This window comes from Bidens hawaiensis, unplaced genomic scaffold (genome assembly GCF_021521415.1).
Source record: "Bidens hawaiensis isolate Kalapana, Puna unplaced genomic scaffold, B.hawaiensis_p1.1 tig00025567_1, whole genome shotgun sequence".
Classification (NCBI taxonomy): domain Eukaryota; kingdom Viridiplantae; phylum Streptophyta; class Magnoliopsida; order Asterales; family Asteraceae; genus Bidens; species Bidens hawaiensis.
The window spans coordinates 151,315-171,604 of NW_027505055.1; the positions used below are offsets into that span (position 1 = coordinate 151,315).

The 20,290-nt window shown below is 34.5% G+C and overlaps 2 protein-coding genes across 2 annotated transcripts; both read left to right on the forward strand.

The window, feature by feature from the left end:
* The first annotated feature begins 6,864 nt into the window (after positions 1–6,864).
* LOC143610269 (E3 ubiquitin-protein ligase CCNB1IP1 homolog) lies at positions 6,865–8,481 on the forward strand. Its single transcript, XM_077084796.1, has 4 exons — positions 6,865–7,094; positions 7,170–7,333; positions 8,033–8,318; positions 8,407–8,481. The coding sequence occupies exons 1-4, from the start codon at positions 6,865–6,867 to the stop codon at positions 8,411–8,413; spliced, it is 687 nt and encodes a 228-aa protein (XP_076940911.1). The 3' UTR covers positions 8,414–8,481.
* A 4,761-nt stretch (positions 8,482–13,242) lies between these two features.
* On the forward strand, positions 13,243–19,474 carry LOC143610274 (translation initiation factor IF-2, chloroplastic-like). Its single transcript, XM_077084798.1, has 12 exons — positions 13,243–15,018; positions 15,108–15,140; positions 15,230–15,343; positions 15,958–16,107; positions 16,196–16,300; positions 16,395–16,457; positions 16,913–17,068; positions 17,198–17,263; positions 17,410–17,646; positions 17,723–17,998; positions 18,150–18,338; positions 18,940–19,474. Exons 1-12 carry the CDS (start codon positions 13,603–13,605, stop codon positions 19,099–19,101), a joined length of 2,967 nt encoding a protein of 988 aa, XP_076940913.1. The 5' UTR covers positions 13,243–13,602; the 3' UTR covers positions 19,102–19,474.
* The last annotated feature ends 816 nt before the right edge of the window (positions 19,475–20,290 follow it).

Consider the following 20,290-nt stretch of genomic DNA (forward strand, 5'->3'; position numbering starts at 1 on the left):
TTAGACATTAATTCGAGTCTCACGATTATTGCGATTTTCTTTTCATTTGATGAGATGTTTCAATGACAATATTATGCCCATGAGATTTTATTTTTGGTGTTTTGTTTTGACCGAATCCAAGCTATTCAATAACAATTTGTGTAATACTTTCAAAACTTTAACTTCGCCAAAAATCTCGTTTATCTTTTAAACGATATTTTCATGACTATGTTGTTTATACATGAGCATTTATGTAAACACGATTCTATACATTATTCTATATCATTTTATCTAATCTATTAACGGCCTATGTGTGGCTGACTACAAGTTTTGGCGCTATTAGAAACCGTTATTATAATGATGATTATATAAATGGTTTTACAATAGTGGCCGTATTCACGTTTTATCACATTTCATCGATTGTTTTGGTTATTAATCAATACTATTTTATTTATATTGATGCACGTATGCGTCACCCCAAAGAAACTCACCTCATTCTCATGTTATCACATTTCATGTAATCATATCCTCAAATACTTATAACCTCAAGTTTGTTCACGTGTGAAATTCATCGTACGATGTTATTGCAAGTTGTATAATCGTTTATCCCAACTCTATGTGATCATTTATTGGACTTTTTATTTCTAATTATCGAGTTTCACCTTATCAATCTTATTTATTACCTCGATTTATAAACTTTGGTAACTATCTTGATGACTTTTGACTTCGAATCTTATTTCATATTGTTTACCATAAATTTTTCTTATCTAAATTGATCGTCTTTACTTAATTTAAGCCGAATTGTTATTTTCGCCTTGGTTTATATTCTAAGACCTTAAACTGTTTCATTTATGTATCCCATTTTCCTACTTACTAAAAAGTCAATCCCGAAATTCTCAACCACTAGTACTGTTTTGGTCAATATTGGTAAAATTCAACAAATTTATTTATACATTTATTATTTAAAGATTTCAAAATAAATATGTCTCTTAAACCACACAATGGAACGAACCATGTGGACTATACGACGATCGAAATAATTATGGGTGCACACTTAATTATCGAAATCCTCGTATGGAAGCCATGGTAAGTACGGTTGTGTGCAATAACTCAGACCTAAGGATGATGGCAAAAAAAAAACGATGGAAATGCGAATCGTGATAAATGCATGGTGGATACGCCGCTGGTACTTTCAATATATAAGTGCACTATCATGTTTCTCATTTGTAGCATTTTTTCGAGTCATGCTAGGATTTGATGTTATTATTTTGCTTAAAATTTGTTCATGCAAGTATCTTACTAAAGACAATATTCGTTAATAATTACCTTTCTTTGAGTTTATTTTAATTTCGGGACGAAATTTCCAAAAAGTTAGGGATACTGTGACATTCGTCAAATTTGAGTCTCGAGTTATACTAGTATCTTAAACTTTATTTTGTAAACCGCTCAAACATTTTTTAGAACTTTATTTAAATTATTATATAATGTTATTTTAGACCTCAATCTTAAACAAATCGATGTTTTGTCATACTATGGTGTCGTTAAGAAAAACATAAGGGATTCAAACTAATTTTCGTTGGGTTGTTATAAGCTTTTGGAAACTTTTAAACTCACATTAAACATTGTTTAGAACTCGAGGGGCCAAAAATGTAACATCTATACACCATCCATATAAATAGAATAAACCCTAAACCTAAACTAAACATCACCAGCCGCCACCCCCTTCCTTTCTCGAAATTCCGGCGACCGGAATAGCTCCGGCGAGCTCCGGCGACATCCGACGCCAGCTCTGGCTACCAATCTCCCCTTTCACCGACACCACCACCCCTCACCATCACCACATGGCCACTCCCCCTTTCCCCCCTCGACTTTCCGGCGGCCGGACACCACCGCCGTGGCCCTCGGTGCACCGCCTCTCTTTCTCACTCCGTCACCCTCTCTCTACTATCTCCGGTTTCTCTCTCTCTCTCTATCCCTCACCGCAGCTCTCTCTCTCTCTACTCTCTCCGGTTTCTTTCTCTCTCTCTCTTTATCCCTCACCACAGCTCTCTCTCTCTCTCTCTCTCTCTCGCGTCTCTCTTTCTCTGTCTCTGATTTTGTTTTTCCGGCGCGCCTCCGGCGACCGGAATTGGCTCCGGCAACCCTCTGTGTCTTCATCTCCGGCAGTATTCATCTCCGACGACCTCAGGAACAACTAATAGGTAAACTAACAATTTTGGGTTTAATTACGAGTTCAATTAACAAATCGTTATCTTGGTTCGCTTGGTTTGTATGCAAATTGTTGAACTAGAAGTCACGGGTTCGAGTCTCATCCTAGGTCGGTTTTGGTATTATTTATACTTAACAAGTTTCGGTTACTATTAGTGCTAATATTTCTACATAAAGATTATTATTAGTATTATTATGTTAATTTATTATTATTATTATTTCTATTATTAACAAGATAATATTTCTTATTATTATTATCATTATTATTATAATTATTATTATTATTTAACAAAAATAATTATTATCATTATTTTCATAACAATAGATTATTATTATGATGATTAATATTATCACTATTAATATGATTATTAAGTAATATTATTAAATTATATTATTGTGAATATCATCCACTCGTTTTATTAAACCGAAACCCATGTCGGGCCTAGTTACCATTTAACGTCATCATCACTCGAGTTATATCTTTTTATCACTAATACTATTATTATTAAGATGTTACAAGTTGTAGTTATTATTAATATGGCACATATAATTATTATAATAATAATAATTATTATTATTAAAAACTTATAAATCTATTAATGATATATTCAACAACAAAAGTAATAAATTATATTTTCTATCACTACTACTATTATTAGTTTTAAAAACAATTCTCAAGTGGTAGTATATTTATATATGTTATTATCATCATGATCTTATATATGTAATTATATATATAACATATTTTAAAATTATTATTATCATTACAATCCTTATTATTAATAATATTATCATAAACTTTATTATCATTTCATTGTTATGAAAACCGAACTCTTGATTTAAAACCCGTCTTGTTTCTATTTAATATTGGTTTAGTTATTTAAAAGTCCCAATAAAATAATATTATTTTTATTATAATTATTAATTATGTACGAGTCCCTAACCATTAACAAATTAACCGATAATCCGATTCACAGCCGAACCTTTTCGTCCAATGTTTTCAATATAGTTTCATTATGGTTTCAAGTTCATTAATATATATTACGTTATTTATTTTAGCTAAGGTGTTTATCGTTTCAAGTCGGATCTGTTCGTTTACCGTTCGAGCTTCATTTATTTATCTTATTAGTTTCTCGGTTCATCAGTCGAGGTGGGTACTTTCATACCCCTTTTTTCCATCTTCCGTTTTGGGATGACATTTCATACTTATCAAACTAAATGCTTTATTTACTTGAATCTTAAACCCACAAACGTGATTGTATATCTTACTTGAATAATTGCTCGATTTGGTGTTCTATGCTTATTTGTCTATTGTGTTTATCGCTTTTGGTTGGTGGAAGTCTATAAATCCTAGACTACTTGGCATCCTCTTGTAGTAACGTGTTAACGTAATGCAATTAACGATATTCTATTAAATCCTAGACTACTTGGCAGCCCCTTGTAGCTAGATGGCGCTAACGTAATTCTATTAGCGATTGTCAATTTATCCAAGTTGTTGCTTTTATTTATTGTTTCGTATACAAGTTTTGTGGCTTTTTATTACTATATACTTATATGCTCAAACTTATGAATTGCTCACCAACCTTTGTGTTGACAAACTTTATTTTATGAAATGTTACAGGTTTGACTTTTGTTGACTCGAGGACTTGACGAAAACGTTACCAAGACCATTAGGATATTAGTAAAACGAACAATATAATTGTTACTTGTATTTCAACTTGTTTGTGTGGACGAGACGTGTTGCTTATTTGATTTGTTGAAATAAAATGAGTTAAATAAATATTGTCACTTTAAATAGTGTATTGTGTATTTGTCCAATCACGTTGCACCCCGGCATGTTCTGCCGCCTTTGGTCGGGGTGCTACATCACGACCGACATTATACCCCACCATGTCAGAAGCTGGCGCCACCTCACCATACCCCCCCTTCCCATTCCTCTTCATCCGCCATCCCCATACCGCTTGTGCCCATAACCCCATATAACACCCATCCGACATGGTGTTTAACGCCAGATAATTGCAAAAGCGATACCACGTCAACCAGCCACGTACCCATAACGCCATCGACCTTCCTCCCCCAACAACGAACGACCTTATAAAACTTCCTGAAAATGTACATTTATTTGATATATGCACCGTGGCCTTTTGTTGTTCAAAATTGATAGTGATTTCATAATTAAACATGTTTTATATATTTTGTTTTTGTTAATTGTTTATCATAAATTGTTAAACACAATGAGATTAAAGGACACAAAACATGTTTTTTTACGGTCTATACAAGCCGTATACTCATATAAGTCCTCGCTCCTCACCAAACTGACACGACTTATTCAAATAATATAAAAACCGACGACCGTTAAAAAAAACCCGTTTCACCGCCATTTCTTCATTTTGTAAACACAGCATACGCAGAGAACGAGCAAACGCTTCAAATCTTCATATTGTAGGTAACTAATCAAACCTCATTCATTTATTCATTCATTCATTGTTACGTTTAATTCAATTACCGAACAGTTTAATCGGATCCAAAATCCGTTTCCAGATCATCGTCACGTTGTTTAAATAAACTTTAAACCCTAGCTTCTCGATTATCCTGTTAATTAGGTCAATTTCCGCAATAATCTGATTGGTTTGCAGGTTTACGAAGCTGCGGTCAGTGTTTTACTAATCGTTTCAAGTTGAATTTCGTCTTCGATTGTTAGGTATTCTCGAAACTGAATCAGTTATGTGTTAATTAGGTCAATTTACGCAATAGCTTAGGGTTTTAGCATAGGTGAACCAGTTATGTGTTGTTGCTAGTTCGGTATGTATGATATTTATTGATAGTTTAGGTTTATGAAGCTGCCATCAGCGTTTTACTAATCAAATTGAGTTGAATTTCATCTTCGATCCAGGATTAATTGAAATCATTAGGTGTTTTTCGAAACTGAATCAGTTATGTGTTGTTACTTCGGTATGTATGGTATCTTTTGATTGTTTAGGTTTATGTGTGTATAAAACTTGTACATCTGTCTGTTGCTATTTATGAAACTGATGGTTTGTGTGATGATTGGATGCTTTACTAATCAATCCGAGTTGAGTTTCATCTTCGATTCAGGAGTACATTGAAATCGGTAGGTATTTTCGAAACTGAATCTAGTGAAAATAGGTTATTAGATATTGTTATTTAGCATATAGTTAAATCAATTATGTGTTATTGCTATGGTATATACGGTATTTTTTTATTGTTTAGGTTTATGTGTGTATAAAACTTGTATATTTGTTGCTATTTTTGAAACTGATGGTTTATATGATGATCGGACGTTTTACTAATCAATCTGAGTTGAGTTTCATCTTCGATTCAGGATTACATTGAAATCATTAGGTATTTCCGAAACAGAATCTAGTGAAATTAGGCTTTGTTATTTTGTAATGATTATCACGTGTAGTTTAGGGTTTTAGCATAGCTGAATCAATTATGTGTCATTGCTTCCGTATATACGGTATTTATTGATTGTTCAGGTTTATATTTGTACAAACCTTGTGCATCTGCTGCTATTTCTGAAACTGTTGGTTTATATGACGATTTGAATAAGTGTTGATCATTTATGCTCATTCACCAAGAGTAGGAGGTTAGTTTCATATTCTAGCATCAGTCATTGTTGATTGATAGTTTGATACTACCAGTGTAGTCATTTTTTGTTACTTATGTTCTAATAAGTTTGAACTTCTATGCTTAGTGTGCATATGGCTTTTAAGCAATAATACGATCGGACATGTATTGAATACTGTACTAATTAATCTGAGTTGAATCCCGTCTTCGGTTCATGACTACACTGAAATCAATAGGTGTATCTGAGTTGAGTCTCTTGGTGAATGTGTTTCTTTCTCCTTTTCCTATTCCATCTTAGTTATTAGATTTTGTTCGTTGTAATAAGTCATCATATCACGTGCAGCATAGGGTTCTAGCATAGCTGAATCAATAATGTGTTATTTCACCAAGAGTATATACCCTATTTTGCGTAACAGATTTGCAAACTTCTCATCTTCAGATGATTATCTTTGTGAATAGGTTTTACAACAAGTTTAAGTGGTCTCAAATTATCTAGAAATCATCACAAACTCTGCAATGAGATGCAACGCATGCTGGCAGGAGCTGGAAGGACGAGCTATTACCACCTCATGTGGCCATCTCTTGTGTATCCTAAGTTTATTATTTTCTTTAGACCAATGTTAATGTCATTTTGCACAATTAGTATTCTTTAACGCCATTAAACCACGAAGATGCCAGAAAGATAATAAGTAACAATGAAGCTTGCCCTGTTTGTGATCAAGTTCTCTCTAAAAGGTATTAGTAGATCTTGACACACATGCTTTATTATCTGAGTTGATTTGTCATTTATTTCTTAAACCATTTAACATCATTTTTCGCATCTTTGCTTTCAGTCACATGAAACCTGTGGATCTCAACCCGAATGAAGAATGGGTAAATGTAAGTACATACGTTTATAACACTTTTCTGTAAATATTTATAATAGTTTACTGTAAAGATTTATAACATCAATGCAGATGGCTATGGCTGGCATATCTCCACAAATCTGTATCCTATTAACTTCAATAGATTATGTATTTCAGTATCTGCTTCGTATATTGTTTCTTTGACACATATCTAGTAATGAAGAGTTGATATAAAACCATCATGTTCTACATTGGTCAAAAAGAACTTGAAATGCAATACAAGATGAACAGAATAGTAGCACAGTGCAGACAAAAATGTGAAGCAATGCAAGAGAAAGTTACAGAAAAGATGGAGCAGCTGCATACAGCATATCAGAAAATGGCCAAAAGATGTCAGATTTTGGAACAAGAAAATGAGAATCTGTTAAAAGATAAACAGGAGCTTCAAGAAAAGTTTTCTGAGAAATCCAGGTCAGCAGTTTGTAATTTCCACCTGAATTTGAAACTGCAATAATTGAAGTTGTGTACTTACATTATGTTTCGTAGGCAAAAGAGAAAACTCGATGAGATGTTTGACCAGTTGAGAAGTGAGCTTGAATCGGTCAAAAGATCAGCCATTCAACCTGCAAACAACTTCTTTTCAAGGAATGATCATGATCTGTTTGATAGTCCAGCTAACATGATGAATAACGGAGATCCCATGAGAAAAGGTAACCTTATTTTGTTTTATTAGAAAATAATCATATGTAATAAGCCCGGAAAACGGGCAGGTCGTGTAATGAGTCAAAACGGGCCATATTAAAAAAAGTATCAATAGGGGCATAAACGAGCCAAGCTGCTCATGAGCTACTCGAGATCTCTTCGCTACAAGCTCAAATCGAGCTGAGCTTAAACGTGCTCGAGCCTAAAAATAACCTTGTTTGATAAACGAGCCCGAGCTTCGCTTATCGAGCCCGAGCTGGATCGCAAGCCTATTCGTTATATCATTATTATTATATATATATGAAATTGTGATAAAAGTAGTTTAATAATATATCCTATGTTGTATAATATATATACAGTTATTAATATGTATACAAAAAATAGTTAAAATGCACAAATTTATTAATAAATGTTAAACGAACCGAGCTCGAGCTTTATAAATAGAGCTTCAAACGAGCCAAACTCGAGCTCAAGCTCTTGTAGGTTAAGAGAGCCGGGCTTGGGTTCCACTCAGCTCGTTTACACCCCTAAGTATGAATTTGGTTCGCGTCAAAACAGGTTATGACCAAAATGAGCTTGGGTTGAAATGAATCATGATTGCCACCTTTACTATCTAATTACTGGTTTTAAGATATGTTAAGATTTCATTTACTTATGAACATGATGTCAATATTGCCCAAGAAATGCTGGTTAATTATACTATGCAGATTCGTCGGTTTCCACTCCCGACACTCCAGGACCTCGGGAAGACATATGGCCACAAACAAGACAAAACAGTTCAAACTCAGGACCGTTTGACATTACTGCCAGCCCATGGGTTAAACATTCAACGATTCCAGTTGAAAACAGAAGACCAGTCGGTCGTCACATGTTTGGCGGCATTGGTGCCGGCGGTGGTGGTGGAGCAAGCAACCAATCTATGCCCTTGAGAAATCTGATACTATCACCAATGAAGCGTCCTCAGTTCTCACGCAACCGACCTCAACTGTTCACGTAAGTAACATACTTATTGCTTAGTACTTTACATGTGAACTGATTGGACTCACAGGCGTTTTTTACTCATTATATATACCATATTCAGGCTATAAATATGGAGCAACAAACTATAGTCTGTAATGATAAATGTAGATGAATACTGTTCATTGTTATTAAAAATGTTACAGATATTGGTTTTTCCACTAGTATTTTGTGTTGATATGATAAAATTTTACAAAAGTGGTGCGTTAGTGTCGATTACTCGTTTATATGCTATAGCATCCTTTTTGTTTTGGTTAAGAGTATTGCAGATTATTAATCTAAGTTTATGTTAATTATTGTCGCTCGGGCAGATGTAGACTATGAGGAGTGAGGATAGGCGTCACTTGGTACCGATAACAATTTTTGTGTTACATATGTATCTGACATGTGTAACTGTATATTTTTAAATAATGACACAATAAGCTTAAAAGAAAGAGAGAAGTAGGGGATTTACAAGTTTTTAAGACTTTTAGTATGAGTTGAATCGAAAAATTGTTTATGTGATTGCGGTTGTGTATATGTTGGACCTAACGTATACATTTTTATTGAAACTTTGGTTAATTTTCATGACCCGCCCAGTAAATATCCTCCAAACACTAAAAAATGATGACACTGGTAAATTTTATGTCGTCCATGACTACAAACAGGCATAAATAGTGATGCAAACGAGCCGAGCTCGAGCCCAAGCTCGACTAGGCTTGAGCTCGGCTTTGTAACTAAACGAGCTGAGCTCGGCTCGTGAGTAGATTTTCAAGCTCAAGCTCAACTCGTTTACTATATATTAGTTAACTTTTATATATTATAGTTATTTATATACATTTTTTCAATTATAACTTTATAGATGACATAATATATATTATTTAGTTATTTTCTCATAACATCATATATATTATTAATAATTATACTATAATAATAATTATTATTAAATAAATGACAAGCTCGTTTTGGCTCACGAGCCGGCTCGAGCTTGATGAGTGAAGCTAGGGCTCAAGCTCGTTTATTAAACGAGCTTACTTTTAGACTCGAGATTGGGCTCGTTTAACTCGGCTCAATTGCTTGTTTACACCCCTAGGCATGACCAATTTCAATATGTGTTTGGGAAGCTACATTAATTGGCTTCATTGAAATGTTTTTCTATGAAACTACATGTTAATATAGTTTGATTTAAAGGCAATGACGTTGATATTTTATTTTTGTATCATAAATGAATCCTTATTTATATTGTTTATCATAATTTCTTTAGAGAAAACTTTGTGCAAAATAGCTTACCTAAATTAGAATATGTCAATAACAAGTTATTGTTATTTGGAGGTTGTTTAACTACTCAAAAGCAAGTCTTAACAACATATTTGACCTTTTATTATATTCTTATATTATATATTATATATTATTTATTTATGAGATTTATCAATGAGTGCATGCATTCAGATCTATATATATATGTACTCCATTCTGCATTCTTACTCACAATTTGATAAACTTCAAGAATCAATATCCTTTGCACTCATCCTAGCTACAATGGCTTCCACATGCTACATTTACGTTTTCGCCCTTGCGTTATTCTCCATCACAACCAATGAGATGTGTTACGCTTCGCGCAATTTACTACAAGCTACACCAACATTACCACAACCACAAATACCAACTATTCCCGCAATCCAACCGCAAATACCTACCTTACCCACACTCCCAAAACCGCAGTTTCCCAGTATCCCAACCATACCGACGATACCAACAATCCCCACAATCCCTAATTTGCCCAAAGTATCCTTGCCTCCTTTGCCTTCTATGCCTAGTATTCCAAACATTCCGACATCTCTTCCAAACATTCCTTTCTTTGCTCCACCACCGTCCAAGAAGTAGACAATGGACATTTGCGGCTAGATCAAAGGAAAAGTTCGTCGCTTTCGTTGATCTAGCCTGTAGAAGGGCCTTTGATTATACTATTTTTACATTTGTGTTACTTTTCATATTCGATTCGGATCGATATGATACATTTTATTGATCATATAATTGTTGGGTGTTTTCTCATGCATTGTTATTTTGTTTGTTGATGTTATAATTGTTGTGTGGTTTGATATACTTTGTTGTAATTAATGTAATATATTGATATTTTTAATTTGAAGAGTTTTATTATTGTAAACATTCAGTCTTACGGATGGAGAGTCTACAATTTACACTCCCTTACATTCGTCGAACTCTCTCTTCTCTACATCAACGTCACATCATTTTTTTTTCTAATTATTCCCTAAACATCTCTAAGACCATAGAGTGTGGCGGCGTGTTTCATGAGGTTTGGAAACTGGTACGTAGGCACCACGTCACTTTCACACGAAGCCAGGGGGGTCACCTTCCAAAACGTGTGGAAACTGACACATCAATTTTTAAAAAATAAAATTCATACTTTTATCATTTAAACTTTTTTTATAATTAAGATAAAAACACTGTAAGTCGAATTGTTAAAATCCCTATACGAGACCAAAATAATTGCGGTTTGATATAAGGATGATATCGGTACCCTATCAAAATAACTGTACCACGTAATTAATTAATAGGGAAAAGTGATATCTCCAAAAAGTAGTGGACCATTCCATGCTAGGTAAAGGCATAAAGCTTGCTAAAGTTTGCACCGAAAAGTAGTGATTTCGGTTTGAAGTGTTAAAATCAGTATAAACGGTTGATATCTCGTCTCAGGAAAATTCACTCAGGTATTGAGGGTAGTTCCAAATACTATTAAAAAAAAATAGCTTACCTAAAATAGAAAGATTAGTAAGTGATTTTTCATAGTTCGGAGGTTGTTTAACAACTTCAGTTCATAATAGAATTTTGTGTAGTTTGTACTTTGTACACTTGGCTATAAGCAGCCAGCTATGGTATATGATGATAAACGTAGATGGAAATTGTTGATTGTATGACAACGAAGTTCGAGTTACAAATATTGGGGATTCCACTAACACTGTGTTAATAAAATAAAATGTTATAAAAGTGGTACATTAATAATGTCCTTTTTTAAGGAATAAAAGATTTTTTTTTTCTTATTGTTGCAAACTTTTTGTTTTAATTTATTAATTATTGTCGTATGGGCATTAAATGACACTGATAAATTAAATTTTTTATGTATTATATATGTATAAGACAATACTTATTTTCTGACAATGACACAATAAGCCAAAAAAGTAGGCAAGGTTTACACGTTCGGGACATTTTTGAGCAGAGAAGGGATGATGTGGAAGAGATAGAAGGATGGACATTTTTATGAAAAAAAAAAACACCCAAAAAAAGGGTTGTGAGAGAGAGAACACATTTTATGATATTTTTTGAGCCGCGTATGAGTTGAACCAAAACATTGTTTATCTTAACTCGTAGTATGAGTGACTTAAAACATTGTTTGTTTGATCATAAAGAATACATTGTTACTTAATTCTAGTGAACTTTCATAACCTGGGTCGATATATAAAACCATGACATGTGAAAATCGAAACATGGTACCCTGATAATACTTTAGGATCCGTCACTTATTCTCGCCTATTACAACAAACATACACAAACCCAGTGGCGAAGCTTGGGCTTAGTCACGGGGGTGACCGAAGTCACGGATCCAAAAATTTTCGGGTCAACGATTCGGTTCATGTCAGTGATTCGGTCGGGTCGGATAAAACAATATGACATCTATATATCTAATTATCTTCATTTATTCAAACAATTGTTCTTACAATAAAATAAAACAAAATAATTTTTTAACCAACAAAGAACTAAAATATTCATGATAATGCAAGAGGAAGGATGAGTAGAGATAAGAAAATTCGATATCGGTACAGATTTGGTACCTTCGGTACCGAATAGGTTCTAAAATTTTGAGTTTCCGTACCGGTTTATCACTATATCTCAAATTTTACCTTCAATACCAGTACCAAACATAATATTTTGGTATCAGTACCGGTACGATACCGATCTCATCCCTAAAAGTGAATACCTAGAAGAAGAATTGCAGAGACCTAAAATATTTATAAAAATAAATATTTTACTGTTAAGCATTTTATCCTATTAACGAAGAAAATGACATTGACCGTGGGTGGTCAAAGAGCTTCGCTCCTGCATAAACCATTTTATGAGTATGTGTTATGGAAGCTATATCTTAATAAGCTTCAAGAAATATTTCCATGAAAATACATACTAATATAGTTTAATATAAAAGCAACAACTAATTCTTTAAAAGCAACATATTTAAACTAATTTTTTTAACAACTTGTACCAATATACATATATTAATACATATTTAAAAGCTAACAACTTTGACCAAAATAGATTAAACTAATTCTTTTAATAACCCTAATAGATTATTAAATATCAAAGTACATTTAACAAAAATACTTAACGCACCTTCATTGGTTAACATGATATTAACGGGTCTCATGAATTTACCTCCTTTGCACGGTTAAGCAAAAGAAAGGTTTTATTTGTTATTTTTTTAAAACGACGATTCTCTTGTGTTATTTAGGCTACGTACTCCTCAAATTAGAGAGTTCCGTTACCTTACTCTGGGCAGACTATGTTGTCTTAACTGGGCCCACGTTAGATATCAAAATTTGGCTTGGGTATTCCCCCAGTAAACCATACCGTCGACTGCCACTTGACAACCGTTGTGCTACCATAAGAGCATAACTCTCTGACGTAACCACAACAGGACGGAAACCCGGTTATTACCTATGTTATCAAAACTTCTTGATATTAAAAATTAAATTTTTTTTTAAGTTATGTTAAGTATAACTAAAAAAAGAAAGTATATTAAGACAAGTACCGGTATCTCTAATCTAATATTATTATATATTTATAGAAAGAAATTTGTATTTGTATTTGTGGTGGGATGACAACAAAAGAAATCTTGAACCTTATCATGGGATAGTATCACTTCATGAGAGGCATACAATTAGCCACACACACAAACACATACACACACACCCCTTCACTCTTGCTTTCATCCAATTATCTACAAACCACACAGTAGTTATACACACCTACACACACACCTCTGCAAACTATATCCAATCAAGAACACTCAAAACCCCCAATTATCCAAAGGTAAAAACTTTATCTTTAATTACTACCAAATTAATATTATTATCTTGTTTTAAATTTTGGGTATTTCATTCTTTAGGTTATCAGTTATCCCATTTGTGGTGAATTAAGTTATTGCACACCAGGTGTTTGATAAAATGCCTCAGTGAGCAAGAAACTAATTTTAGACTGAAATTCACCAGTTATGGCTTCTTTTGCTTCTTTAGTAAGTTTGGGTCAAACAGAAGGTACCCGGTTATCGATTAGACGAGTTTATATCCCGAGTAGTGGTTCGTGTGCTTTTCATAGTCTTTTGGTTGGGAAAAGATGGCGGTATGTTTCCGTTTGTAAATATTCGGTGGCGACTAATTTTATAGCTGATCAAGGGACTAGTAATAGTTCGGTGTCGCTTAATGCCGCTGGTAAAAGTGGGAATGAGGATGATTCTGATTTGTTGCTTAAGCCAGCTAGACGGCCCGTTTTGAAGCCACCGGAAAGTAAGGTGGAACCGTCAAAGGTGGGTGAGCAAGAAGAGAGGAAGAAGGTTATTGAGTCGTTGGATGATGTATTGGAGAAAGCTGAGAAGTTGGAAGCAAAGAAGAATATGGTAATCCCAAATAAACAGCCTTCGTTGGCATCGTCGGCAACAAACACGAACAATGGGAATCGGGCTAGTTCAGCGGTTAGTGGGAAAGCTAAAACGCTTAAAAGCGTGTGGCGTAAAGGGAACCCGATTGCGACTGTTGAAAAGGTTGTGAAAGAAGGTACGAAGATTGAGAATGTCCCGAATGAGAAGTCGAAGTTGGAGGTGACCGAGAATGTGGAAAGTCAACCGGTTGGTCAACTAAGGCCGCCTCAGCCACCGCAAAGAGTTCAGCCACAACTACAGTCAAAACCATCTGCAACTCCACCTGTAAAAAGAGGACCGATTTTGAAAGATTTAGGGGCTGCACCAAAGCCTGCGGTTACTGATGAAAGTGATTCTGGTTTAAAACCGAAAGAGAAAAGCGGGCCGATCTTGATTGACAAATTTGCATCCAAAAGACCAGCGGTTGACCCGTTGGTAGCTCAAGCGGTTTTGGCGCCACCTAAGCCAGGAAAGGCACCGGCTCCCGGGAAATTTAAGGAAGATTTCAGAAAGAAAACTGGTGCAGCAGCTCGTAGGCCAAAAGTCAAAGACGACGAGATTCATGATGATGAAACATCAGAGTTAAACGTTGCGATCCCAGGTGCGAAAAAGGGAAGAAAGTGGAGTAAAGCGAGTAGGAAAGCGGTTAGAATGCGGTTAGCCCGTGAGGCTGAGCCCGTTAAGGTTGAGCTCATGGAAGTTGATGAAGAGGGTATGTTAATTGATGAGTTGGCGTATAATTTGGCGACTAGTGAAGGTGAGATTCTTGGTCTTCTTTATGCAAAGGGTATTAAGCCTGATGGGGTGCAAAAGTTGGATAAAGAAATGGTGAAGATGGTTTGTAGGGAGTATGATGTGGAGGTTATTGATGTGGGTCCCGCTAAAATAGAGGAAATGGCGAAAAAGAAAGAAATTTTAGATGAAGATGATCTTGATAATTTACAAGATCGCCCCCCTGTTCTTACTATTATGGGCCATGTTGATCATGGAAAAGTAAGCTTTTTTTTAAAAAAAGTTAGTGATTAAAGTTTGCTCAAAGATTAGTTTTGCTAATAATGTTTTTTGGTATTTGTATCTTACAGACGACACTTTTGGATTATATCAGGAAAAGCAAGGTTGGCATTCTCTATGATTAAAAGTTATTTCTTGATGTAGTTTAAAGTTAATTTTTTTACTGGATAATGAAAAACATGACATTTGACAGGTGGCAGCTTCTGAAGCTGGTGGGATCACGCAAGGAATTGGCGCGTATAAGGTTGAAGTGCCGATTGATGGTACAATGCGACCGTGCGTTTTTCTTGACACTCCTGGACATGAGGTAATTCTATTAGATTCTTATTATATATTAATTGGTAAGATAAACAAACTGCGTTTAATGAACCGTTTGGCGGGGAGTTCGTTATGCAAACAAACATGAACAAAAGTTTTTTTTACCTAAATGAACAAACATGAACACGTGTCCCGTTCTTTCATTTATGTCCCTGAACGTTCGTTTGCACTCATTCATTTAAATTCGTTTACGTTCGTTTGTTTGCATTCATTTATGTTCATTACTTTATGTTTGTTCCATAATATATTCATTTAAATTTTTTAGACCCAATACACTTTAGTCTAGTTTTAATAACCTTTTAGGCTGAACACATTGTTCTCCATACTACTTTTAACTGCTTTCGCTCGGTTATGTTTGTTCATCAATGTTCAGTTATGCTTGTTCATTCACGTTCGTAAACCATTCGTCCATTCGTTTATATTGTTAACGAGCATACACATATACACTTAGTTTCTTAACTGACGACCACGAACAAGAAAACCCCGTTAGTCTAATTCTTTGTGTTCGATCATTTGCTCGGTTAAAACACGAACACGCCCTGTTAGTGCTTATTCGATTCGTTTACAAGTCTACCAATTAGAGACTAAACAAAATTTTTGCAGGCTTTTGGTGCAATGAGAGCCCGTGGAGCTAGAGTTACAGATATTGCAATTATTGTAGTGGCTGCAGATGATGGGATACGTCCTCAAACGACTGAGGCCATAGCCCATGCCAGATCAGCTGGTGTGCCAATAATAGTTGCTATTAATAAGGTATAATAAATGTAATCAAATTCCCGTTTCCAATTGGGTTACATATTTTACTAGTTTTTACATATTATTACTTTTTATATATTTGTAGATAGATAAGGAGGGAGCAGCAGATAGAGTAATGCAAGTTATGCAGGAGCTTTCTTCAAACGGTTGTCAACCGGAAGATTGGGGTGGTGATGTACCTATGGTTCAGGTACAGGACAAGAGACCTTATTTTTTTTATTATAATATTAATATCTTTTACATGATTCGTATCGTTGTCAATAAAAATAAACTTTTTATTACAGATCAGTGCTCTTACTGGCCTGAATGTTGATGATTTGTTAGAAACCACCATGCTTGTTGCTGAGGTAAACTTACCTACCTTGTGTGTGTACGCGCGCGTGTGTGGCTACATAGCTGTCCAGAAATACATACTGTTCAAACTTTCTAATCGTGTTGAATATATAATTGTGTCGTGCATGAATTATTTCAAAAAATAAATGATTTATATGGTAATCTAGTTTTTTTAAATAAAATGATTCAGAAGGCTTTATGCATTAAAACTACACTTTGGGTGACTGCCAAGTGGCAACCCATTTTGCCCGCTTCCTTCTAGTGGGTCTAATATTTTATTCAAGGAAGGTACTGAATCTTGGTTCTTGAGCTATGTACAGCTTTAATTGTATTAGGTACAATCTGTACAAATCAACAACGCGGTATGCTCAAGTTTTAGTAGCTGTTAAGGAATTTATGTTTAATTTTATTTAATTTCATTTAAAAGTTATTTTGAGATTTAATTGTGTGCTCTTTTTTTTCTTATTAGCTGCAAGACTTGAAGGCGAATCCTGATAGAAACGCGAAGGGTACCGTAATTGAAGCGGGTCTTGATAAGGCAAAAGGACCTGTAGCTACTTTTATTGTGCAAAATGGTACACTTAAAAAAGGAGATGTGGTTGTCTGTGGTGAAGCCTTTGGAAAGGTTGGTAAAAAGCATTAAATAGTTAACCAAGATTGAAACTTTTATGAATCTTGAATGTAAAACATTTGTACTTTGATTAGATTCGTCTTATCTGATGGCTTAAAAAGTTTATTTATTCAACACTTTCAGGTCCGAGCTTTATTTGATGATGCTGGAAAACGAGTTGATAAAGCTGGACCATCAATACCAGTACAGGTAAAATTCAACCCAATTCCGTTTGTCCTGTTTCAACTCAAACACGTTTGACCTGCTGGAAAACGAACTGTTCCGATCAGAACCCATTCGACCTTTCTAAAAGATTTGTTTTAAATCGAATCATATTGACCAACTTGACATTGCAGGTGATTGGATTAAATAACGTCCCAATTGCGGGTGATGAATTTGAGGTAGTGGACTCGCTCGATATTGCACGAGAGAGGGCAGAGGAACGCGCGATATCATTACGAGACGAACGCATACTAGCCAAAGCTGGAGACGGTAGAATTACGCTCTCGTCCTTCGCTTCTGCTGTCACAACGGGCAAGAATTCTGGCTTAGATTTACACCAACTCAACATTATTATGAAAGTCGACCTTCAGGTACACACACAAAGTTATCTTTTATACGTAATTATGCGTTAACCACCACATCTAAAACTATCTTAATCATGACTAGGGATCAATTGAAGCTGTGAAACAAGCTTTACAGAAGCTCCCACAAGATAATGTCACTTTGAAGTTTATTTTACAAGCAACTGGTGATATCAGCACTAGTGATGTTGACCTGGCGGTTGCGAGTAAAGCTGTTATTTTCGGGTTTAATGTGAAAGCACCTGGTTCTGTTAAAACCTATGCTGATAATAAGGGCGTTGAAATACGGATTTATAAAGTTATATATGATCTTCTAGATGATGTGCGGGCCACGATGGAGGGTCTACTAGACCCTGTTGAGGTTAGATTAATATCAACCCTTTTGACTCGTTTAGATTAAAATTTACCCTTTTACCCTTATAGGGTTATCATACGTCTTTATATTATGGTGGGTTTGTTTTGTGGTTTGAAACTAAAAAAGGAAAATGAAAAAATATCTTGGTATCATGCAGGATCAAGTGCCAATCGGTTTTGCAGAAGTTCGGGCGGTGTTTAGCAGCGGAAGTGGACGGATTGCTGGATGCATGGTGACCGAGGGAAAAGTAACTAAAGATTGTGGAGTTAGGGTTTTGAGGAAAGGAAAGAAGGTTTTTGTAGGCGTTCTTGATTCTTTGAGACGGATCAAGGAAGATGTGAAAGAGGTATGCTAAGTTCACAACATTTTCTTACATCCACGGGTCAGGTCACACGGGTTTGACCAGTGTGGACCGACCCACAAACACTTTATACTAATCTTTTTTAATTTTTTTAAGTAAACTTCACCTAACAGTAACCAAGTTTCCCAAGCGTTTCACTAAAGTCAGTGTATTCGTCCCTGTAAAGTCCCTCAACTTTCATTAGGTGTCACAATAGTATTTAATTTTTATTATAAATGTTAGTTTTTTTTATTTTTTTTACAAACAAGTGTAGCAAATTAAACTTATTTTTTTATAGGACGCAATAGCGGAAAAAAATCATTAAATAATAACAACCAAGTTTTATGATTGTTAAATTAAAGTCAAATTGGAAAAAAAATAATCATTAAATGGTAACCTAGTTTCATATATGTTTCATTTGTTTGACTAAATATTAATTTTTTTTTCAATTTTTTTTAAAAAATAATTAGGATCGAGACACCAAATGAAAGTTTAGTGTAAAGTTACTCCTTTATGAAACTATGATATTGATAATTTACACTTTTTTCTTTAAAAAAAGGAATTTGTGAGGTTTATAAGTAATTAATATCTTTCTTTCGTTGAACAGGTTAACGCGGGACTAGAATGTGGAATCGGTGTTGATGACTTTGATGAATGGGAGGAAGGTGACGTAATCGAAACGTTTAATACTATTCAAAAAAGACGAACACTTGAAGAAGCATCGAGTACAATGACAGCCGCGTTTAAAGAAGCTGGAATCGCGATATAATATTAAAAAAGAAAACATAAAACACATATTCCACTGTTCATCCTATGATTATTTGTTATGACAGAAGTCCAAATACAAGATTCTCAACAACCGAACATTAGTCATATGATCGACTCGTCTTCTATCATACTTGTATGCTACTACATTGTACATAGAAATAGAATCTGAGCTTGTAAAGAGGGACAAAACCGACATTTCACATAGTCTAAAAGCTCGAGTTTGGAAGTTGTAACAGGAGAGAGGTTGTAGGGAACAAGATTTCTATATTTGTGGGTCAAATGTTTTGATCATCTTGTATTGTTCTTTTTTGTCACTTGGATGAATGTTAAATACATTATTCTTTGCCGGTGAATACATTCGTGGTTATCGTATATATTTTAATAGTCATCGTATTATGGTCTGATTTCGGTTTTATACTTCTTTATTAGCATTACCACGTTGACTAACCGCGTCATCAGTCACATTACCACTAACGGTAGATTATTTTCATACCGCTTTTGTCAACTGGAACTCGTGTGAGATGATCTTTTGTTATAATACACGAATCTTGTGTATATGATTATTGCATTGCAGTCGTGTATCTCATGGCCATTTTCGTGTAATTGTTCTAGGGGTGGCAAATGTGACCCATTGGGTTGAATGGGTTGTAATAAAATGTATATAATGGGTCAGAATGGGTCAAACTAAAAAAAGAAAATGATTGAAACTGGTCAAAACATGTTAAAATTTCTCTAGTCTTTTAGTATTTTTACTTTTCGATTTATATTTCGAGTTATGATTTTTTAATTATTTTTTTCGAATTTTTTAACTAGGGGTTTTTGAAATGGGTCAAAATGGGTTGAGATTTCAGAAATCCCTCATTAAAAATATAAAAATAAATAATTATAAAATCATAACTCGAAATATAAATCAAAAACTAAAAAAGTAAGAATACTAAAAAATTTCCTTCGAATTTCTCGTTCCATAAAAAAAACTTGAGAAATGTCAGCTCGTCTCAACCATTTTCTTTTTTGGTTTGACTCATTCTGACACATTATATACATTTTATCATTCAACCCAATGGGTCACATTTGCCAGCCCTAAATTGTTCTCACATGATTATTGAGATATAACAAACTCGTAAACTTAATAGTATAATGACAATACATTAACATAATCCATACATTAATTATTGATAAGATAATTCTAA

Coding starts and splice junctions, on each gene's coding strand:
- LOC143610269 (XM_077084796.1), top strand. CDS start 6,865: ATGTTCTACATTGGTCAAAAAGAACTTGAAATGCAATACAAGATGAAC. Junction 7,095..7,169: donor AAGTTTTCTGAGAAATCCAG/GTCAGCAGTTTG, acceptor TATGTTTCGTAG/GCAAAAGAGAAAACTCGATG. Junction 7,334..8,032: donor CGGAGATCCCATGAGAAAAG/GTAACCTTATTT, acceptor TATACTATGCAG/ATTCGTCGGTTTCCACTCCC.
- LOC143610274 (XM_077084798.1), top strand. CDS start 13,603: ATGGCTTCTTTTGCTTCTTTAGTAAGTTTGGGTCAAACAGAAGGTACC. Junction 17,069..17,197: donor GTGGTGAAGCCTTTGGAAAG/GTTGGTAAAAAG, acceptor CAACACTTTCAG/GTCCGAGCTTTATTTGATGA. Junction 17,647..17,722: donor TTATGAAAGTCGACCTTCAG/GTACACACACAA, acceptor AATCATGACTAG/GGATCAATTGAAGCTGTGAA.